The sequence below is a fragment of the Sylvia atricapilla genome, chromosome 1 (genome assembly GCF_009819655.1).
Source record: "Sylvia atricapilla isolate bSylAtr1 chromosome 1, bSylAtr1.pri, whole genome shotgun sequence".
Taxonomy (NCBI): Eukaryota; Metazoa; Chordata; class Aves; order Passeriformes; family Sylviidae; genus Sylvia; species Sylvia atricapilla.
Window position 1 is genome coordinate 104,910,887 of NC_089140.1, and position 24,245 is coordinate 104,935,131.

At 40.7% G+C, this 24,245-nt stretch overlaps 1 protein-coding gene across 1 annotated transcript; it reads right to left on the reverse strand.

The window, feature by feature from the left end:
• Nucleotides 1-134: 134 nt before the first annotated feature.
• On the reverse strand, nucleotides 135-19,172 carry USP14 (ubiquitin specific peptidase 14). The gene is made up of 16 exons (XM_066329654.1): nucleotides 19,073-19,172; nucleotides 16,504-16,649; nucleotides 15,950-15,982; nucleotides 14,431-14,535; nucleotides 12,655-12,758; nucleotides 10,540-10,598; nucleotides 8,587-8,717; nucleotides 8,201-8,281; nucleotides 7,382-7,461; nucleotides 5,865-5,979; nucleotides 4,456-4,521; nucleotides 4,070-4,162; nucleotides 2,956-3,084; nucleotides 1,830-1,890; nucleotides 1,057-1,164; nucleotides 135-947 (listed from the first exon to the last, which is right to left on the reverse strand). Exons 1-16 carry the CDS (start codon nucleotides 19,086-19,088, stop codon nucleotides 796-798), a joined length of 1,479 nt encoding a protein of 492 aa, XP_066185751.1. The 5' UTR covers nucleotides 19,089-19,172; the 3' UTR covers nucleotides 135-795.
• Between the last annotated feature and the right edge of the window lie 5,073 nt (nucleotides 19,173-24,245).

Sequence of the window (24,245 nt, forward strand, 5' to 3'; positions counted from 1 at the left end):
CACTGAAAGGTGTTTTACTGCAGTCACACACATCCAGTTACTGCAGAAGGTCCTGTAATAAGCAAAGCCCCGTTTTGCAGCCACCACACTGGACTTAGCTACTGAGCAGAGTAACAGGACAGGAGACACATCCCTACAGCTTAAAAAAAAAGTGACTTTATTCCATGACTGCTTTGAGACATTCATCTGTGGTGGCCCAAGAAGTGAAAACAAACACATACTGACTACAGTACCAGGACAGGAGCTGTTTTTAATGGAGACACATTGTTGATCACAATTTATTTTGAAATCATGAGATGCCAGCAACAGAAGAGACTGAATCAGCAGGTCAGGCTGGACAAATACTTGATTGTAGCCACAGCTGTTGTCTACGGGCAGCAGCACTGAGTTACACAACAAGGCAACAGTTTTTCTTCTACCCTCCTAACAGAACTGCCAGGTAAGGCAAAGGATGGACAGCTACTGAACTGTGGTATAAACCATGCAAGAGTAACAAATGTGAGAGTAGGTGTGTAATAAATACTTGATGACATTAGAGAAGAAGGAGGAGGAGAGGCTCATTTAAAAAAAAATATCTTCTGCAAGACATTAAAGCTATTTTAAGTATTGTCACCACCACAGTGGGCAGTCCAGTCCAATAGTAACTAATTGGTACATGGATCAGTTTTAAAACAATATCCCTCTGCACATGAGAAGGTTTGAACAATTTATCCTCTTGCTAAAGCTCTGGGGTTAAAGAAGTGATCAGTAATCAACATTTATTTCACACCTAGGCAGAATGGCTAAAACGGAAGACTATTGTTCAGCTTCTTCTTCAACGACTTCAATCCTGCGGGGCCCATAGAGTAGAACATAAGCTATATGCCAGTCTCCACCCCCAGATAACCTCAGAATGTCTTCAGGTGTAACAATGCTGACTTTGTCGTCATCAAATTTAATCCATTCATCTGCAAGGAAAACAAGAGGATCATTTGTAAATCTAAGCTTAACAGCCCCTTTGCTGAGAGGAGCTGTGAAGAGTTGTTAACAAGGGCTGCAATTCGTTTATTTTTTTACCTTGTTTCCTTTTAACCCAAGACACATAATGCCCAGAGGAACTTGATCTGCCTTGATGAGTTAGCACTGCCTGCAGGTCGTAATAGCCGCAATTGTTAGAGCCAATATCTGAAGGGGAAAGAAGTGGTGACAATTGAGTCCTACTTGAAGAGATGTAGTATTTTTAACAGCTCGCAGACCAAAGATGCAGCAGCCAGGCTGCAGCACTGTAACTGTGTGTCAAACCCCAGCTACAGCACGGTACAAAACCACTGTGAACTAAAAGCAGCAGCTCTCCGCCAGGAGAGTCTCAGGAAACTGAAGATGTCGTCTCATATTTATTTCTCACGTAATAAATATGTACCCATAAACATTCCTAAAGTAATGCACAGGATGAGTGCTTTGGGTCTTCAGGCTCCAAGCCCCCCCCAAAACTGAGGTAACACCAGCACCACCACAGAGCTTTCAAAAGTCCAGTTTAAGTTTTTGTTTTGATTTCAGCCTTCTACTACCCACTGACAAAGCAGCCTGCAAAACAAGTACACATTACATGCAAATGTCTTTTGATGTGCCTGTCTTCTATTATCACCAGCTTGTCAGATGGATGGCAATTACGCCTTTCACTGTCTCAACGTTTTGGTTTACCTAAATCTTCCCATTCCTGTCAGTCTTTGAAGATTAATTTTTGAAAGCATTAAAGAGACAGTGTTCTCAAAATATTCCTACCATCAGGTACACTTAAACACAAGTAAATAGAAAGTTACTTTAAAGTAGATTGGCTTCCCTGTACTCACCATCAGGAAAAGAAAATGGCTCATATTTAACTTCTTTCTGTGCACCATCACTTTTACTAGACTGAAAAAGAGAGTAAGTTGAATTAATGTGAAACAGTTTAATAAAGGCTCTAGCACAATCATATCAAATCCCAAGTCTCCATTCATTTAAATACATTTCTAAGTCTAAACTGTTTTGTTCAACTTGAAAGAAGTCCATTACTGTATTCTTTAGGTGGACATACAAAAGCCTTATCTGAAGACGACCAGTTTTAAAGCAAATATATAACTATTTTAGCACATACTGCCTGCAGTGTTCACCCACTGATTTATGGGTTTGTTTATGAAACAATTCTGCAACTGAAGATTTATTCCTTGGTGGGGGCTTGCTAGCAGCAGAAGTGGCAATAAGAAAATACCAGAGACAGACTCTCAGTGCCAGTACATTCTGTCCAAAAATAGCGCTCCTTCCTTGCTCCCATCTGTGTAAGAGGGGATGCAAGCCTTATCCAAATGTTTAAAAGAATTTGCCAGGAGTTAGGCCAGGAAAAAACACGAGCAAACTTTTAAAAAAACGGCTAAAACACTACAGTTTTAGCTCATTTACTTTTGACTTAAAGGCAGGGAAGTCAGTGTTAGAATCATGTAGACAGGGTAAGACATGAAAGCATTTTCCAAGTTTTTACAGATCTGATTTTAAGCTCACCAGTACATGTACTCTAATTCTTACCAGTCAGGCACACAGCAGTGCCTTGTACACCCCTTTCCAACTGCTGAGCAGGGAACAGCTTCCTACACTCCACTGCAGAAGGGAGCAGCCAGCAAACAGTAATATTTGAAGAGAATAATTTTGTGTAACTTACACAAAACTTTTAGGCATAGCACTGATAGATAGAAGCACTACATTTTATATTTAATACATTTTATATTTAATACATGCTGTCTGACTACAGCATTTAATGTTTCTCATCAAGCAAACACCCAAGCAGATACTCTATTTTCATGGAAATACAGGATAAAAAGATCTAAAGACCAAGGAGTTTGCTATATAAGAAAATAATGGATTTAAGGACATCAAGTTTTCTGTAGCCCTTATTAGTACCCCAATTTCAGATGCATGAATTAGTGAAAGTGTCAGGAGACTTACGTTCTTTGGCTGTTGATTTACTTTTTTGTCTTCTAGATCTTTGAATTTTGATCTATAAGAAACCATTTTTTCCTGCAGGTCTGGCGTACACAGCTCATACACATCCAACATAAGAGGAAATTTGACATCCTAGGAAGTAAAAACCATTAAGATTTATTAGCAGGATTTGGTATTTCACATTAAAGCATTCTCCCATGGGAAGACAACACAATCAAATTAAATGCAGCCCTCTTCAAATTGATGACCTACTGGGATTCTGGTGACAGTATTTACAAAAAGGGCTACAATGCTTTCACAGAAAAATATCAAATTCAATATAAAAAAACCCAATCATAAATTATTACATTCAGCATAGACTAATAATTCATAAGTCAGATTCTCTAGTTTTAGCTGTCATACTTTTACACTACAGATATACCTACACAGGCCTAAGGGAAAAGAAGAAAGAGGCAGGCATGTAAACTGACTACCCAGGCAAAAATGTTAATTTGTGCTATCCAAACTATCTTGTGAAATAGTTAACATGTACCTTCAATCTTTATTTTTCCTCTTGTAAGGAAGGAGCATCTATCATGAGGCTCCTTGGGCAACCTATGAGGTTTGTTGGCCATGGCCCACAGAAAGCAAAACCAGGACATTCAGCTGTTTGCAGCTGGTTCCTGCATTTGTCCATCAGAAAGCCAGACAATTTAAATAACTAATACAGGAAGTGTTTGACAGCACAAACACCTCCCATCAACATTAGAACACTGTTCAGAGTTGGAAAGCATGGCTTTCTCCTCAGTTAAATATTCTTCTCAGAAGCACTAGTGAGAAAAGACCAAAAACATCTTGTTTATTGTTATCCTGTAATATTAACAGTACTGGGGCAAATTCACTTCTGCCCCTCACCTCCTTCCTCAGTCAGTTTTGTGGAGTGTAATTTGCCACACACCATCACAACTGGGAACAAAACTACTTTGTACTTGAGCAAAGTAACTGCACTGCTAACGTTTTTCATTGCAATTTAAAAGCAAACAATTTAGTAAGTAGTCTTCAAGTCCTCACTGTCTACCTTTAATAAAAACTCACAGAAAACAAAGAGAAATTAAACTTCAATATGCAGAAAACTTACCTTAAGAACTTTTGCATTCACAGATTCTTTCTCTTTGTAAAAAAATCTAACCATCTGAATGGTCAGGTATGCTGGCAAGCGACTAATTTTGGACTATAAAAAAACAAATTAGAAAGAGCTATTACTTCAAATATTCACAGACTTTTTTTTTTAACCTTAAACACTGATCATCCTAAATTACAGTCTATTCTGGGAATGTATTTGTACACAATCCCACAGGAATAAAACATGGTCTCCTTTTTTGAAGCTCTGTCTTAAATTTCTTGGTAGTGGATACTCAGATGCTTTATAAACATAAATCCCAGTGTTGCAGCAGTAACTTTGTGGTTTGGAACAAAAACCTGACAATTAAAAGAATCATAAAGAGGAATGAAAATATCACTCACAGATTTGATATAGAGTGCATTTCTCTGCAGTGTTGGAGAGAGTTTGGTGATTTCCTCCTGAAGACGCTGTTACAAGGAAAAGAAATAACACATGTTCATCATAAAACACAGCTTAGAGAAAAGCACAACAGGGGTAAACAAACCACAAACTAAATCTTGTTCTGCCAGTCTCTTCTGTTGCTGTCAGCCATTACAACACACAAGATTTTGAAATTCCTTGGCAGAAAGGACCATGCCCATTCATTCCTTCAGCTCCAGGCTCATTCCTGAGCCCTGAATACACTCAGCCCTCTCTCTGCTGAAAATTCTGCTTCACCAGAGTAGAACTCACAATGGGATTTTATTATGAATTGTATCTGGACCTGGTTACAAATGTATCATATCATGCTTGGAACACAACCGAAGAAAATCTGAAGTTTCCTGTGAGAAGAAAATTTGCACATTTCTCAGCTCTCAGTGTCAAGGAGCCAGAGCTGCATCTAAAGTGACAGCTGGTGTCTCTGAACAAAATTCCAGAAAAGACCAGCTTGGTTCTTCAGTGTTGCAGTTCTCTCGCTCCAGGCAATCCAAGATAAGGATTACAGATTTTTTTTATGCCTGTAAGTGAAGTTTCTTTTTTTATTGTTTTTTTCATTTGTGAGTATTAGCTATTTTATATTACTTTTCCTTCTAAATTGTGTTAGAGAAAAAAAGACCAAGAGATACAAAGATTATCTGAGAATCATGCAACCTGTTTTTAGTCCTGTACAAACCACATCCCTGCCCACGTCTTACACAGTTACTACAAAGGTTTTGCAGTAGCTCCTCTGCTCATATCCTTTCTACTTCAGACTCCCCAAAAAGCCCTTACAATTTCAAAATATATACACATATATAAAGCACAGACTACCTTAAGGAGTTCTACTTAAAAAAGTTTGAGAATGATGTTGTCTGACAGAAAATAACACTCCCTTCAAAATCTGCACATTCAAATCTAATTGTTACATTATCAGGGGGTTTTAATTAGGAACTGAAATGCCACCCTACTTTCAAGTTGACTTTTGGAGCTTTTGGGAACTGATTGCTGCATAAATCATGACACTGCTCAGTCTGGAGTGAAACCCAGCTGCACAAACAAGTAACAAACTGCCTTGCACTTGGTTACCTGCATGGGGAAGACCATGTCAGGGTCAAGAAAATGCTCTGCTGCAGTCTGTTTGACATTAACATGCAACTTCCTTTTACAGCCATCTTCCCAATGATCACCAAAAAGATTCTTGAAACTTTGTAAAGCTTGGACAGCAGATGTCAATTTCAAGTCACAGATGAAATACACTTCAAATTAAGTGCATTTAGGGCACTCAGAATTTCATCTGAAAAATACGCAGGCCATTTAGAATTTCAATTTAATAAAAGTTGCAATAGCTTACCAATTTTAGTCCTGTAAACAGGTATTTCACTTCTTGATTGATAAAGCAGCTAAGCTGAAGGAGATTCTCCTTTCCTTTAGTTACTTCTTCTTCTTCGGCTTCTGTACATTTCATGCTTCACAAAATTAAGGAAAACCATCATGCACCAAGAGCTGAACTACTACTCTAGTGAAAAGAACATGCCAAGCAGCACAGTAATTTAGGTAATTCTGTGCTTGTGCAGACAGTACTTTTACTTCTCTAATACAAAAAAGATTTGAAGGAGCCCTTCCTTCAGACCAGTCTGTTCCTTTGTGGCTAAGGACAAGGGGCAGCAGGGGCAGGCAGCACACCAAAAAAAAAGTAAAATAATTTGATGACCATTTAAGCTGAGGCCTGCTTTTTCTTTCTTCTCCCCCACCACCTCCCAACCCCCAGGACAAAGAACACATTAACTGGCTGAGAACGCCCCATTACAAAGCCCTCCTGCAACATTACACTCCATTGTTGCTTATGATTAATAAAGTTCTTCTACTGCTGCTGCTGGCCAGACTTCCTGTTTCTGTCATAGAGCCTCCCTTCTCTGCCTTGTATCTGTGCTCTGCACTAAAATGAAATTAATTCCTTCATTATTTTCTACATATTCCTCTTAATTGTTCTGTCTGTCCTTTCCTCTTTTCGCAGTTCTACCCCAGAGCTTTTCTCTCATCCATCTCCTTCCAACCAGGTATTTTTCTGACTGCAGATATTCTACAAATGCTGCTGTAATCACACTTTCAAAGTCTGCAACTCTCTTAACAAGTCCTCTTGCTGATACTGGTCTGTGGTCTATGCATCACTCCTCTCAGCTACTACACATTGCAAGATTCCCACCTATTTTAAAGATAACAAACATCACGGCAGAGGGAGAGAGATGCACGATTCTTAACCTAAAAACCGCCTTCATTCCTCATTACTACCAAGCTATGAGATACAGTACCTCCTCTAAAGGGTTGATTCCTTATTTCAGACAAGAAGAATGCATGTTGTATAATTCTTTCTAAAAGTGGTGCCCAGTTTGATGATAGCCAGGATTTGGGGGTGGAGAAATGGGAAAAGAGTAGTAACTTGCCATGAGATGTGTGCCCCATGTGGTCATATCCTCTTTTTCTTGCTATAAAGAACTTACTAGAAAGTGGTCAGCTGCATTTGTTTCTTAGTCATACAACAGTGGACACCTAATTTATTTCTTAAGAAACCAATCAAGCTACCTTTTGTGCATCTTCTCTGGGAAGGAAATCTGCTATTGAAACTCAACAAGGGTTTTTTCCCTGTAAATTTCCATTACCATTCTTTCTCCCGACATCATCCTCTCTCTCAAAGCATATAGAATCTTAAATTTAAGTTCTGTGTATTCCTGCACAACAACTGACCCTCTTCCCCAACCTACAACCTTCACTTTCCATACTATTCTGAACAATGCTTTTCATCCTCCCTGAACTCAACTGCTAAAGTGTGAAATCATCGTTGTTTATGTCTTGCCTTAGCCTTTAGGATACGCTGTTTCAAATTCAATGCTGAAGAATTGATCAATTAAACTCTTCTTCTTAGAGGATGCTGCTGTAGCTCCAGAGTCTGTCTGTAAAACAAAATCTCTTGTGATGTGAGTTTGAACAGAATGTAAATACAGTCTTCTCTACAGACAAACTAACTCCATTTATTTAAAATCTTTAAAGGCTATTCCTTCATCTTTCTATAGGTGCATTTTCTCCTAGTCAGTCAATCTTTTTACATAGCATAAAAGTTTCAAAACAAATATGCTTATAACATGGTGTTAAAACCAACCTGAAGCACGTTAACAAGCAGGATCAAAACCTCACAAATCTCTGGCCCCCCAACTTGAATCTAACTAATGTTTCAGGATAGTCTCCCAAGGCTCTGCCAAGACTCTCCAGAAAACAGTTTACAGAGAAAAGAGAAAGCTGTTCTGGTAAAATCTCAGAAAATACTTTTAGCACTTTCTTTTATCAGACTGATTTGGTTAGTTGTCTGTTTGAAACAGTTAAAGTTAAAATTGTAGCACACTTTTTTCAGCAAAAAAGTTCTTAAGTGCTGAATTCACAGGGTATCAGGGCCAGCTGCCACGAATGCAAGTGGGTGTCACCACCAGCTTGGTCCAACATGCCACAAAAAGCCCAAAGGGAAGAGTTTCCTTTTGCACACTCCACAGCATCACTGACAGGACCATGGCAGCACTGATCAGACACATCAGAAAGCAACTTCACATACTGGACTCCAGACACAAACAGACAATACTTAACGAAACATATGTGAAGTACTATAAATCCTTTTTCTGGTTAGAGTAAGACTACAATTACCTCCATAACTGTATCACCTTCTATGCCTTCCAGCTTCTGCTGTAGTACCCTCATCATCTGCACCCAGCACTCATTGGCATCCTAGGAAGGGAACACAACATTAAATCTGACTACTAGCATTATGTTTCAGTAACATTAAACCCATCAACTATAAATCCAAATGTAAGGATTCTTTAACTAAGAATTCCTCCCAATCCCACTACACATTCTCAAAACTAGCACTCGATATTATGTTCAATTTCTACACAACTTTTCCACAGAAAAACTACCCCACTTTACAGAGAGTAATTATTTTCAGAAGAGAAGGAAAAGTCTTAAAATGTTCTTGTTCTCAACTTCCAACATACTACAGAATTTTAAACAATAAGCTAATAATTGGTGTTTACCTGTTGAAGGTACTGGCCTTGATCACCTTTCTCTGCAAACTGTGGGAAGGCCATATGTAAAAACTGCAGGAGAATGATAGGTGGGATACTGGAGGAAGTTTTATCCATGGAATCAAACAAGTCTCTAAGAGCTTGAAGAAAAAGTAAGTGAATGCTTTGAGAAGCGCAAAAACAATTCAAACATGGCAGGTAGCGTAAAAAGAGTTGTAAAACAGCAGCAACATTTAAAGACTGATCATTTAATAGTGTCCAATTTGATCTTTCCAAAGCAGAACTAAATTTTCCAGGTGACATAACAGGTGCACCTAAGATGTCCTTTGTGAAAGCAACTTTGAAAACATAAAGATGACAATTCTGAGAATTTGGCACATAATGCCTTGTCTTTCCTGGATGCTAACAGGAAAAAAAAATTGAGCAATTAAGATTTCATTTGGAACACATCTGAGGAACAACGTTTTCACAAGAGAAACCATTCACAATCTATCCTCTAGAGCAATTTAAGTTTCACCAGCTACTAGGAAAAAAAAAAAAACTTTAATAAAATATCTAAAATATCCATGCTTAAGACCCAGGAAAACAAGTATGTGTACGCATATGTGCAGAGAGCTCGTAACTATGTGCAACCCAATGATACTGACTGCATGACAATACACATGGCTTTCTTTTTTGTTCCACACTCTAGCATATGTCTTATCTACCCAAGTTACAGCATTTTAAATCCAGGGATCACTTCAAAGGCACCTGTTAATCCCCACAACAACCCTGTGAGGTAGGCAACAATCTGCACGGTCACTAATTTACAAGTGAAGAGACTAATGAATTGTTCTCCGGAGTAAGTGAATATAGGCAAGATTACAGGGAACCAAGGTCAGTTGCTTCCTCTTTCAGAAATGTCTTCACTGACCTTGATAAGAGGTGCAACTAATATGACACAGCAACTAAAAAAAAAAATGCCATAAGTGTCATGCAGGAGTTCCTGAACAGCTCAGCACCCAAGAATTAACTACAAATTACTTAAACTATTAAAATTCCTAAGAAGCAGAGCTGTCACCTTAAAAAGAAAACAAGGGACACGAAGTAAAGGCAGTGAAAAGGGGAGGGGCAGGCATGGCTGTATAGAGTAACCATTGAACTTACCACCCCAAAACTCGATCAGCAGGCATACCCACAAACTGGACCTTTCCTTCCTTATATTGTTTTGTTTTTCCTTAAATGGACTGGTAGAAATCCCAGTGTCCTGGCCCAGCATCTTAGTGGGGCAATGAAATAGAGTAAAAAAAGAAAAAGTGGACAAGTAGTACCCTTGTTCAAGTGTAAGGGGTCTAACTAGAACTCTAGTTAGAGCTTGAAGATACGGGGCCACTGTGAGCTCCCACAGTGTGAGCACCCAGACCACCACAATTTTGAAGACCCTCCTTTCCATTCCAGCTATGAAATCTGGATCTTTAGGGCAAAGGCTAAGACCACTGATAAAGCATCAGTTTCCATCATAACAATAATGCTCAGCCAATAAATCATATTAAAAAATACCAATGAAATGAATATCTCAGGAGTATGGTGTTAGCCTACCCCTACGTGAAACACAGAACTAAAATATTTCTACACAAAGTGATCAAACCAATAGATGGATGGATGGAATCTGCTTTAGGAAGTTCCAATTACTTCATGGCTACATGTAAAACATTTAAGAGATACAAATTGTTTTTATCTAAGCCTGGATCACACTTAAGTATCTTTTCCCTAGCCTGCAGCCCTATAATGTGTAGAAATAAAAGCTTTGCAGGCAGAATAACCTTTAAAGACAAAATGAATCCTCCAGTGCCAGCAGATCTGACTGTCCTAAGGCATATGCACTAAAGAACAATACACAGAGTTTCAACTGCAATTTTCAGCTGCAGTTAGGAGGAAATCACACACTTGTCTAAACCCCTGTTCTCTACTCTAAACACCAACCTGCAGTAATGTATTGAGCAGAGGCCATTTCTCCTGAAGCTCTTAAGGCACCGCCATACCTAAAAGGGAAGAAAAATAATTTGCATGCAATTAAATACAAACAGGAAGGACAGCTGGGTCTTTGAAGCAGGCAGCAGCTAGATTCATTTAAAGGAAATCTATCACCCAGCCAGAAGTAACCAAAGGTAAGATTCACTCCCATTTACCTCAAAGTTTCAGCTATTTTGCAAGAATGGAAGCAAAGGAAAACTGGCATCTTGCAGACATTAAGTAAAGGCAGACCAAAAAGTCTGGCTACATCACTGCTGCTTCCCTAATCCTTTTGCCTCAAAGACTCATTTTATTTTTAAAGAAACTGAGAAAGTCTGAACAAAAGCTACTCCACTTCTGAAACATTTGCCACAGTTTCTTCAGATACATGGAAAAAAAAAAACCAACACCTTCAAGGAGAGATGGCAGATAAAATGCACAGAGATGGAAGGTAGGCTGGCTTCCTCCCTCCACAGCAGAAGTACAAGTGAGAGGTGAGATGTTTTCTTGGGGAAGTATTTCCTAGACTGAAACGGTGTGGAAGTCCACCTATATGACAAGAACTTATCACCCTTCTCTGAATTCTTAATTTAGCAGCTGGATGAGGAACAGATGGACTCCCCAGAGCCTTCGAGCAAAAGGAGGGTCTCACACATTCTCTAACCTTGGACAGAACTTCTGAAATTCTGACCATTACTGGATGTTGAGCAGGAGACTTTCCCCTGACACGCTACAGAACAGGGAGGAGTTCCTTGGGGAGCCCAATGGAGCAGACAGTGAGGAGAGAAGCTGTAACAGCTTTCCCAAGTGAGTCCTTTCACACCTCTCCCTACAGGGTGCCATGCACCCTATAGACTTCCATGTTGTCATAAAGCAGGGAAGACCAAAAAAAGGCTAAATCTCCAGGGAAAAACAGAGCTTGAATCCGAGTGTGAATCTGACTTCCCACAGACAATACGGCCACGTCTTGTATTGCAGTCTGCCAGTTTCACAGGCTACATTTTGCCTTTTGGCATGTTAAATTTGTCAAATATTCTGATTCAGTGCAGTAGCTCAAGAGTCTTTCACATGGAAATAAACAGACTTTCCAAAAATTACAACAACAGAGTCAATAAAAACCCTCAAACCAAATTTCTGTACTTCACAAATAGTTCTCTGTGCTTAATAATTAAGGTTCACCTGCTAACAGAATGAAAAACTATTTAAAACTACTTGAATAACAAGTGATTACTGTAATACAGAATATCCAGCTGGGTGCCACGGAATCAAGAAAGCAGTGTATTTTAAAGGAACTAAATTAACCCTAAGATAGCAATAATGCTTTACCTAATTCTCACTTTTTAAAAATACTCATTGTTTTCTCATTACAATTCATCTGGAGGACAAATTCTGGCCATATTGGCAGGTATTCTTTTCTCCTTCAATATTCATAACTTTGGAATATCCTCTATAGTCCTTAAAAAAAAAAAAAAAAGAAGAAAAAAACCACTGGCCATTTTTACATTTCAGTCTAGAATTAAAACAAACAAACAAACAAAAAAAATCCGAAAAGTTATCCTACAATCAGAACAAATTAGCAAACAAAACAAAATTCCATGAAGGCATGTCCGGAACTTCCTGCTGCACCTCCAAGTAGCATATATGAGAATTTCACAGCTGAAAATACCGTACAATAGAGCCATTGCAAGAAATATTCCTCAAAGGAAAAGGTCTCCCATATGATTCTTTTATGCAGAACAGGACCATAAAAATCAACAGCAAAAAGCCAGGGTTAAGAGTTCAGTAGCTTGTTTTAGAATTTTAAACTGATGTTGACAGGAACTACTTTCTAGCTAAGCAAAATACATTCTCTCTATTAAAAGCCAATTCCAAGAAACACAAAGCCTTAACTTCTTTAATAAAGTACAGACTAACACAGCCATAGGATAAACTTTAATCGATCATTGTGTTAACCTTGAATAGACCTAAAGAGTAACAGATTGTTATAATAATCCATTCTAGTATTAAGATGATCATTCTGCAAAATATCTACTTCATAAGCTAAAGAAAACATTTTAGTCACGGTATTTTTGTCCTGAATCCTACCTTTTAAGGGCCTCTTTCACTTCTGGCACTGAGCGGATACACTGAACCGTAGCATTCATGTAGCAAGTGTTGCCAAGGTTTGTCAATCCACATGGCAATTCCATCTACCGGAAAAAAAAAAAAAAAAAAATCACAAGGGTGCCTGAAGGTCAGAGGGATGTGGAACCTCTTTTTGTACAAGTGCTATAATGTGACATCAACTTGTAATGCTGCATGAATTATGCAGAAAACCTGGAATATTCCATCTAACTTTATGAGGTTTTCCAGATCCACTTAATGATTATATTTATCATTACACCATTTCATACTTTTAGGGAACATTCAGGAATGCTTTGGGGTTTTTTCTGTGCATGTTTAGTTTAATGAACATATTCTTCAAGCATGCAGTCCTTCAGAAAGTTCAATTATAATTCCATTCAAGTTTTGACCTTAAAATTCTATTTCTGTGAAATTTCCACATGAAAACATTTGTACAAAACACTGATGTTTTAATTAAAATCCATTTTCAGTAAAACTCTGAAAATGATGGAGTTCAGAGTTGGAAATAAAAGCATTGTTTAAACCCCTCTCCAGAAATCTGCAACAGATCATTAATTTGATCTTTTCAGACAACTTATGAATTACTAAAGGTTTGACCAATATGAAGGCCAACTAACAGTCAGCTAACCAGGTTAAGAAATAACTATAAATCACCATGTAATAGAATTTTTCCTTCTTTTTTTTTTTTTTTTTTTTTTTTTTTAATCCTGAATAGTTAGGTATTTGTCATGGGAAAACACATAGTTTAATGAAACTGAAGCAGTACAGCATACCAATACCAACAGATTATTGTAGGAAGAGAGAACTCAGAGTATCTCACAAGTAAATACATGCACTGCAGACAACTGAATTTTGATGTATAACAAAATTTCCATGTGACCAACCTTTTCAAAATGTAATCTGACAGTGAATCACCTCCTTGCTTGCCTCTCAGTTATCTCAATGTCTGTGTATGGGGCTACTCAAACATACACAAATATCCTTCACTTGCAGCTGGCCTGGAAAGCACTAAATCCTGAAGCACAAACCCAGTGCTAAACTACAGATCCTTTTTCATACAGACATGCATTAAAGTATTCCTGTTCTGCATGGACAGTTGATAACAACTGTGCAACTGTTAATAAGACAAAGCTAGCAGTTCAAATGAGTGGTGAAAAAATTAAGCCTTCCAAGTTGTAAAAAAAGGAAATTCAGGAATTACTTCATGAAGCAAATCATAGATTAATTATGCTCTTTCAGACTTTACTTCCGCAAACAAAACATGTTTGTCAAAATTATTTTCATTTCTCAAAAAGTTGACCTAATACTAGTAACATGGACAAACAAAACCCCAAATATACCCCACCCCAAAACAAGCCTGAGTCTCTCCTCATAGATATGAAAGAGGCAGGAAATAATTTTTTATATCTAACAGGCCTTGTTTAGACCAAGTAAAGGAAATTGATGCAGCAAGGGCAATACAACTTCATCTTTAAAAACATCAGCAATGCTATTTTTAGAAAATCTACTAAGCTGCCTGCTCAAAGCAAAAACAGCACTAATTGTACAACTTCTAAATTAAATCCCAGACTTCTTTTCACCGCTCCCAGTTTGGTCATCAATGTGAATTTGTGATTCTTGGTGAAGATGCTAAACAGACATTACCATTTCAAAACCCACTTTTAAGCAACTGCAAGTATTTAAAAACTTGCCATTACTCAAAGGTTTACACGAAACCAAAGTTGGAAACATGCTTACAGCTGAGGCCAACTGCTCCTCTGTCATGTCCTCCACGAAGACGGGTCGAGCAATCGGCTCTTCTGGAAGCGCGTCTGCAGAACCCATCATGAGCAAGGTCATCCCCTTGAAACACAGCAAAAATAGCAATGAATACCTAAGGACAGTTATTTCCACTCAAACCCTTACGCTCTTCACATACTTCAGCTATTTCCCCAAAATTAAACACAGTCCTTCTCTCAGTTCAGCAGAACCAATACTGCACCACTGTGACATTCGGGTGCACCTCAATTCCTCACATCTAGCAAGCACCTATTGAGAAGAACTCCACAGAATTATCCATGCCAGATGTTTCCACTGAAACATCTGGTGAGTTTGCCCGGCATGTTCTGGGTTAAACTCGTTGAAAAGTGAGAAATAACCCAAACTACCACATCTGTTTAGACATGAGAACATTCAAGGGGTAAAAAAAAAAAAGCCAGTCGGGTTTCCATGCTTGCTGAACTAGCATAATATGAAGAAGAGTCTTCCAGCATTCAACAGGAACACATCTACACAATAAGATATGTCAAAGGAAGAGAAAATGACTCTCCGGAGCCTTGAAACATACAGTGCAAAGGAAAAGGATGAACAACAGAATAAAGAGAAACTGCTTTGACAGTGTAAATATATCCCTAGAACTTATACATAACATTATTAAAATTAATAAAGGTGGCTATTAGCACTGCGCCTTTTTACTGAGTAACTTTGCTACAATAGCTGCAGCTACAGGCTGCTAACAGATGCTTGCAAACTAGTTACAAGGGTAAGAGCAATGCTACCTAATTCAACCTGCCCAGGGAAGAACTGGAATAAAACCTGTAACAGCTGTTACAAGATGTTACAATTACAGTAATGAAAATGACACCAAAAAAACCCCAACAAAAACCCGTGGGATACCCTGATGCAACATTATATAGGTAAGCAACACAAACACATTCACTTTCTGTTTTCTTTTTGAACTAGCCGAAGGTATGAATTACCATCACTAATGGCTTTGTTTAAAAACAGCAGCTATTTAACACAGGAGAGCACATTTCAGCAAGTCGGTAAGAAAGGACATAAGCAGAGATGTAACTTCAGCATCACCAACACATTTGTCCATGCTGGGGATTTGCAAGGACAAAGGTCTGCAGACAGTGCCCAGGTTCACAAGCTCTCTCTAAATAACATCACTTATTTTTATGGTCACACATAATACAACACTGCTCTGACTGAGAACATTTCTTGTATGAAAGAAATAAATATAAGCATCCAAGTATTCCAGAGAAGATGGCATGATTTCCCTACTGATGCAAAAAAAAGGTTTTTTTATAAATGAATGGTGAGATCTTTCTGAACATGCTTACATAAGATATTATAAAATTATTTTTCATCAAGATATGGCTTTTTAAGAAAGCACTGCCCATTCGAACACAAAGAGCAAGCAATTCCAAGTCTTTCTTTAAACACCAAAATAAAAAATCAGAATAGTAAAATTTAGTTACTGCTCAGAACTTACGTTCTTTATTTTTAAGTTCCCCCAGTCATCATCCTGTGAAATAAAACAAAAGACAAGTTAATAGTCTTGTAGCAAAATACTTGTAGCAAGTATTTTCATTAATATTAACTACATTTCTAAATACACAATAGTGTTGCATCCAAGATTACACAATATTAACTATTTACATATTATCAAGTCTTATCTGACTAAAATAAAAAGCAGTCAAGTAGTGCTTTCAATAAGGTTGCTCACATGTTGTTCAACACTGCTTAAATGTAAATTTTTGCAGCAAAATCGCCTATATCTCATTATACCAGTAAGGTTCCAGCAGAGAAGCACCAGAAAAACTTCTCTTAAACAAGCTAGAAAGAAAAAACTTGCATTCAGGTTCTGAATATAATAAAGTAACAAAAAAACCCGCCACCAAGCTGTTTTTTGTATAAATAAGTAAAGAAGTGCAGTCAGTTTAACACATACAACCAAAGACCTTCTAGAGGAACACCCCGAAACATGGTCATTGTTCATCTTAACACATGACAAAGTTAGACATAATATAAAAAATCGATTTCTACCTTCAGAGTTCCTCCTTTAACCATAACCTTCTGTCTAGCTGGCTGAACTCCGGTCAGTGCAAATAACTGGGCTTTGAAGACCATTGGAGGTTCGTCAGTGTTCAGCTCCACGCCATCGAATTTCTCTTTTCCCCATTTCACATTAACTGCAAATAAAATGTTTTGAAACTTGATTATTTCCTAATACCCAAGAATGCAATTACCAAGATCACCAAGACTTCATAATGCCTCAAACCATTCTACTTATGACTCTTAAAATTGTCAATAATGAAGCTAGGGAACACCTTTACTATAGGGCACCTCATCCATCAGAACATACCACTTCCAACAGGTCTAAAAATATCCCACAAAACCACCAAAGTAACATATATACTGAGAAACTCTGCAAGCAATAAGCGTGCCTAACAGCATCAGAAGCCTTTTATCAGGTCTTCACAAAAGCAGTTTGTGTAACTCTCCCATTCTCTTGGCTCTGCTTGTTGCAAACAACTGAACTTTCTGAAGGAAGTTCAGAGGTGCGATTCCAGCTCCGTTATCCGTAGCGTTTCCGTTCTCCTTCAGAGGAAAACAATACAGTGTTCTTTAAAAGCAAGACTATTGACCCAAGTAAAGGTGCAGGAGTGGAATTAAGAAGCGAAGGGAAATTTGGTCACAAAACATGTAAGACGTCAATGCTGGAAATGGGCTCACCAGCAGAAACGGGAGGCAGAATGGCACAATGGAATGTTAACTTCACTTTGGCAAGGTTAATAATGACCAAGATCAGACAAAAAATGCCTGGAATTAGCTGTGTGCCTCTACAGAACAGCGACACACCTTTGGCCACTAACGAGAAGCAACATAAGTACGTAAGGCCTCCTTAGCAAGCTGAGATTTTACTGAAAAATCTGTAAAATACAGCACGTAGCAATAGCCTACATGCACAGTAAGCAGCTGAAGCACCAGACTTTAGGAAAGCCAAATCCTCCTACTGTGCTTTGGTTTTACATAAATATATTACAGCAACCATACCTCTTCAAAACACAAAACTCTTAGAAGTCATAATTTTGAAAACCCTTCCAAAGAGGTTCAGATTTCAGACGTGTGCAACGTTTGTGATGCCTAATATCACAGAATAATCAAAAGCAAGTCTGAATGAGCTAGACAAAATTAGTCTACAAAGGAACTCAGACTGACTTTTCAGTATTTCTAATAAAGCATCTTCTATCTTGCCCAATATTCTGATTTTTTAAAAAAACCACATTTATTATTTTGCATATTTAAGACCTACGAAGCACAAGGCTTTTTCCATTTTCCAGGAAGACAACCCACTCAGTCACTGAACAAGTCAGCTGCACAGACTTTTGGGTTTTGAATTTTTGAACAGTCATGCATCCACTGCTAAATATGCAGAGGAGTTAGCAATTATTAATCTGTAGTGTTGCCAGTTTTGACAATGCAGCACTCAAGAGGAAGAATGGAAAAAGCATGAGTGTCTTCTCTTCAGAGATTGTAACCAAAACTTCGTGCGAAATAAAAGAGAAACTTGTTCATTTGAAAACAATGGAAAGTAAGAAAAAGGAAGGACGTATTTTCCCTGCTTCTCAGAAAACACACTGCATACACTTCACAGAACAGGTCAGGTTGGAAGGGGCCACAGAAGTTCATCTCGTCCAACCTCGCTGCTTGAGCAGGTCCATCCCAGAGCACAAGCCACGGGACTGTGCCCAGACCATTCTTGAATATCCCCAGTGAGGGAGATGCCACTAGATGTGGATGAGTTCAGGAGAAATCCTGTTGTACTGACATAGGATCCCACTTTGCTAACCACAGCCAAAATGATGGATTAACTGTGTACTGAGGCTGCATACAACCTAAAAAGCTGAAGAGCCCAAATAGGCCAGATCTGGGAGCTATTATCAAGGCAGTAACTGGTCCCTGAAGTGTCACTGGAGGTTTTGTTCTTGAGGTCTTCCACGGAAACCTTCCCTCACAGCAAGAAGGGCCAGCAGAAAGAGGTATAATTTAAGAAAGCTTTAACTTTAGGTGTAGGCTAGACATTAGGAAGAACTGCTTCACAGAAGGGGTGATTAGACACCGAAATGGCCTGCCCAGGGAGGTGGCGGAGCCACGGCGCCCGGCGTGTTTAAGGACTGGATGAGGCACTCGGTGCCTGGTCTGGCTGACATGGTGGTGACTGGTCAAAGGTTGGACGTGAGGGCTTCCAACCAACGGAGCCCGCAGGATATAATGGATCTTAGAGCGGAGGCTACACCTGGGAAGTGCAGATGCAGAGCTCTGGCTCACCAGAGGGCCAGCACCGCTTCTCTTTTAGCAGAAAGCCAGAGCAAAGCGAGGCAGGGCAGCGCCGAGGCTCGGCGGGCCGCGATTGACGCCGGCCATCCCACCAGCAGGGCCCGGCCGGCACCGCATCGCTCCGCTCCCCTCCCTCCGCCGCCCGGGCCGCGCCTCCCGGGGCGCCGCCGCCGCCGGCCCGGCCGGGAAGGGCCGCACGTGCCCGCGCTGCCGCCGGGGCACCGCCCGCCCGCTCCGGACAGGGCCCGGCGGGAGGGGCGCGGGCCGCGCTCACCTGAGAACAGCGGCATGGCGGAGCGGCGTGTCCCGGGCGCAGGCCGGCGGGCGCTGGCGGGGCGGGCGGGCGCGGGCGGCGGCGGCGGGTCCCGGCCCCGCTCGGGGTCTCATTCAAACCAGCCCCCGGGATGACGCTGCAAGCGCGGCCGCTCGGCGGAAGCGGGGGAGCGCTGCGCGCGCAGCGCCGGAACGGGCGGGGCCGGCGGCGGGAGCCGGGAGCGGGAGCCGGGAGCGGGAGGCGGGAGCGGGTCCCCGTGTCCTGGGCAGAGCCGCCGCACGATTCCCGGTTGGCGTCTGGAACGGACCTGACCCCAGGATGAGGTGCAGGCGGTGCTGGTGCCGCGGGCGGGGAGTGTCGGTGTGGAGGGCGCAGGGCTGGAGCGAGAGTGTGTCCGGTTCTGGGATCGGCAGTGCAACAGAGACAGGGAGCTCCTGGAGCAGGTCTAGAGAAGGGCAGCGAAGGTAATGAAGGGACTGGATCATCTCTGTCACGATGATACGCTGAGAGCTGGGCCTGTTCAGCCTCGAGAAGAGATGACTGAGGGGCCCTCACCAATGTGTATAAATATCTAAAGGGAGGGTGTCAAGAGGATGGAGCCAGGCTCTCCTCGGTGGTGACAAGCAGTAGGACAAGAGGCAACGGGCAGAAACGGATGCACAGGAAGTTCCACCTGAACATGAGGAGGAGCTTCTTTGCTTTGCAGGTTACTGTGCGATGGAAGAGATTGTCCAGAGAGGGTGTGGACTCCTCCTGACCAGAGATATCCAAGAAACCATTCCCCCTGACCAGAGATATCCAAGAACCATCTGGTTGCAATCCTGAGCCATGTGCCCTGCTTGAGCAGGGAGGTTGGACCAGATGACCCACTGTGCTCCCTCCCAACTTGACCCATCCTGTGATTCTGTGAGAGCTGAGCTGGGCTTTTGCACCCCCAGGGGTCTGCCCAAAAGCTGTGGTTGCACAAGGCAGGGAAGGGGAGACAGAAAAAAAATAAAAAGGCTCTTGTGAATTAAATAGGTTTGGTTTATAGGAAAGGGTGAAATAAGAGCTAAAATTATCAACAGAAGGACTTCATTGGGAGGAGAAGAGATGAGTAATCCACCAGCAAGGATTTTTTTTATCAGTGATAGATAAGGAGCACTGAAGGGTGTGTGTAATGGCAACAGCCAGAAGCCTTCAGTGTGATAAACCCCAAGTTGTAAATACTAAAACCAGTAGATGTGGCGACATCTCAACTGCTTCTACAAAAAACTCTTGGTATTAGGATGTGGTTAAAGAAACCAAAGCAGTGCTTTAACACACAAGGGAGAGAATGAGATGAGAGAAACATCCCTTCCTTGGACCCCTCCTAGCTCCCATCTCTGGAAACCCAACACTCCTCTGCTGCTTACAGGTGCGGCTGTGAAGAGCTTCTGCCACAGCTTGTACCACTCTCTGGTTGTTGGCCTGTGCACTTCTGGCCATGCTTTTGCCAAAGAGCTAACATCCTAAACAAGAAGGATCTTTTCCTTGCTGTTCCCCAAATGTGATTTTTCCATGCCAAACAGTAGAAGGGTGAAATACAAAATGGCCATAAAAATAATCCAGGGTTTGAACATAAGCCTTAAAGTGAAAGGCTTAGAATTTCTGGTTTTTTCAGTTTGTCACGGAGAAGAAGAGTAAAAGTTGATTTTATTGTCCAGTGTAGGCTCCTAGATGGGAAAAAGAGGTTTTAAGGAGCAGGGATTACATTTCACAGAGAAGCTTCAAAGCCTGTGCTATGCTGATATTTTGCTGGATTATGCTGGATCTTGAACTAAGATGGAGTTTACAATTACTGAAGTGATTTAAGTGTTTAAATTGACCAGCAAAAGTGACGAATGTTTTGTTACTTGGACTTGCTGGAAGAAGCTTTCTAGAAAAGCTTTTGATCCAATTCTAGGGTGAGATCCAGCAGATCATGTACTCAAGAGAGAGCAGATCCCAGCTGCCTGCCTGTGAATTTGCACGTGGGATATCTCCAGTCTAACGTTTTGCTCTTTAACCCAAAAGTGACATACGTAGGGAATATTTCTCGTGCCATCTAAATGAAAGTGGAATGTTCTACCGTGTGAAGCTGCACTGAATCCTTCCCTTTAGAGAAATCCTTAGCTGCTCAGGGCTCAGGCAGTCACAGACCATGCATTTCCAGGGTTTGGGAAAGGCACTAGAGGGTGCTGTGCTGAGAGTAGAAATGGGATTTGTATCTGCAGGAAAAACCATCCCGATCTCTGCAAGGCGAAGAACCACTATCTCCTTTTTTTTCCTCTGAGACCACCTAGGCCTCTTACTGCAACAGTAACACTGTGTGCCTTTTTCCTAAAGGAGGGGATCAGTAGATGCTCCTTTTCCTGAATCTTACACAAACTGACATAAGGAGTCTTGATATCAGGAGACAAGGATTGCAACCTGTGTATTAAATATGAACTTGAGGACATTAAAATTCTAAAAGATTGGTTGAACATTATTAAATGCATCTTTTTTTCTTAGTAAGGATATGCCCCAGGGAAACCTTGGATGGGGGCACGGGGACACTGGAAATGCTTGCCCTGGCTGTGCCTCTGGCCTGTGACAGGGCCACCTGAGCAGGGCTCCTTCCTATCCTGGGCTGGTTGGATACAGGTCAGCTTGGATCCAAAAGCTGGGGCTGTGTTGTCAGCACCGTCGTGCACCTAGGCCAACAGGCCTGGCAGGATTTATGAGTGCTGGAAGATGGCTCAGAGCAAGTCCAGGTCTGTTCAGAAAAGGCTTTTAATGCTGTGAAAGCTCCCGTGGCCCGGTTCTGAGGAGCACAAGCAAGTGCTGTAATACAGCAGAAGGCAGGGGGAAGGAAACCAAACCCCTGTGCAAGGCATGCTTTAGGCACCTGTGTGATGCCTGGGGTAGAACAAAGATTCACTTTAGATAACAGAAACTCAGGACTTAAAATACTGCATTTACATCTCTGGTTTCTTTATAGATCAAGATGAGTTACCCTCATTCAATATATTGGCGGGTGCATTTATTAACATATATTTCATTTTCTCTGGGGAACATAATGTTCTTGGGAACCTGTCTATCACAGAATGGTTTGGATTGGCAGGGACCAGGGGCAGGGATGCCATTTGCTAGATCAGGTTGCCCAGGGCCCCATCCAACCTGGCCTTGAACACTTACCAGCATGAGGCATCCACACTCCAGGAAAATGTAGCAATCCAGGAGATGTTTAAAGTACCAACACCCTCCTAGCCTTATGTTACCTCTTCTATTCGAGCAGTTTTCAAACATGTACAGCCGAGGGAAGGAATAGGAACAAAACTCTACCTGCATTTTTTTATATTTGTAATTAGTATATTTAAAAAATCCCAGCAGAGTTCACCAGCTCAGAGGGAAGCTCAGCTGCTGCCCCCTCCTCTCACGGCACAATTCCCAATTTGCTTCTGGCTACTGCCTCAGTGGTTGCTGTAGGAAAATCCCACCTGTGGAGGAGACTGTATCTTTTTCTTACCAGGTTGTTTTGCCACAGTTAGCTACTCTTTCAATTTTCTTTCCTGTTGCTTTCCGCAGGAATATGGAGGCTTGAAGAGAGAATCAGATTTTTCACATTCTACCAATGTCAGTGAACCGAATACAGTCATAAAAAATGAAAAGGTGGAGGCAAATCAACAGAAAAATGATGATGTAAGAATCTGAACTTCTTGATTTCTCAAAGAGCTTGTAAAGAGCTTGTAAAATTACAACTTCACCAGTATAAAGGCAGCCAGGGTGATTTATGCTGGCTCTTCATGGCTTAAACGTTTCATATCTCTTGATGACTTTCAGTTGAGATTGTAAGCATTGCATTTCTTAACAGCAGAAATGTTTGCCTGCTTTTTTTATTCAAAGTGTAGCTATTCCTGTAGACAGGCACCTTGCTTACAGTAAATAAGTGCCAACATCAGTGTACCCGAACACACAAACTGTAATTTGCACGTCTAGACTTTATTATTACAGCATTTTAGTTGCAATTTATCCCAGACACACGAGTCAATGTAATTTTACACTTCATTATGTTCACTGCTGCTTTCCCAAGCAAAATCAGCATTTAAAAAAAATCTACAGAACTTCAGCATTAAAAAAACTCCAGAAATTATAGTAGGTGCTAGTCTGTAGAGCAAACCCCATTTTTCCACAATCCCTCTTTTCACTAGTCATTAGCTATTCCTAACAGGGCTTATGCTGTTTTTCACATTCATGAAATATTATATTACAAGATACTACTTTATTTTTAATAAATTACTCAAGCAAAAGGTTTTGAGCCTGCAGAGGTAGCCAGTTACACATGGAGGAAAGCAGAAAGGCAATCCACAACCTAATCCAAGTCTGGAGAGACCACAGACCTTTCCAACTGCTCCAAATTTCCTATTATAATAAGATAACATGTAAGATATGTTTAATCATCCTACTATATTTCTCCCTTCCCAGTATGTGACAGGAGATTAAAGCAGGTCATAATTATCCCTTATACTGCTTGACAAGCTCACAGTCAATGTGACTGGTGATCTAGAAGGTTGTCTTCAGTGTGTTCCAGCCACAGCTTTGATACTGCTGCCATTTCAGATGCAGCAAGCTCAACACAGAGGAACTTGCTGAAGTTACATCAGTGGCTTCTATTTATCTGTACTTCCCTAGCTCTGTGACCTTCAAAGGACATACAGGCATTCACATGTAATTTGGCCTTACTGCTCTATTGTTCTGCAGGCCTTGGTGGGGGGTTTTGGGGGCTTGTTTGGAACAGCCCGTACATCCCATGAAACTAGCTGTCCATAAATCTCCCTGGGTAATCCACCAACGAAACTGCCTTGTCTTTTGAACAGTGTTCCCTCCCACAAATAAGCAGAATTTCTGAAACTCCAAACCTGCATCATGGATGAAGGAGTCACACGGCCAGCTCAGGTGGTGGTTGAATAATAAATATAAATTAGGCTACTACAGCAGGCCATGAGAATAAGGAAATGAAAACATTTAATATGGTATTTACTTGTACATGTGGAATAGTTTAAAAAAAAAAAAAAAAAAAGTTCAGACTGCCCTGGGCATTATGTTGCAAATGCACCTTGTACTCAGAAACTGTTGCAATGTCTGAATGCTTAGAAAGATGTATAAGCTGCAGTCAGGAGAAACACCATGCCAG

What these genes read in the sequence shown, in the direction of transcription:
- USP14 (XM_066329654.1), bottom strand. An exon ending in AAGGTGATACAGTTATGGAG is followed by an intron (nt 7,462 to 8,200) that starts GTAATTGTAGTC and finishes TTTGTTTTACAG; the next exon opens with ACAGACTCTGGAGCTACAGC. An exon ending in TAAATCAACAGCCAAAGAAC is followed by an intron (nt 1,891 to 2,955) that starts GTAAGTCTCCTG and finishes TCTCTTTTTCAG; the next exon opens with TCTAGTAAAAGTGATGGTGC.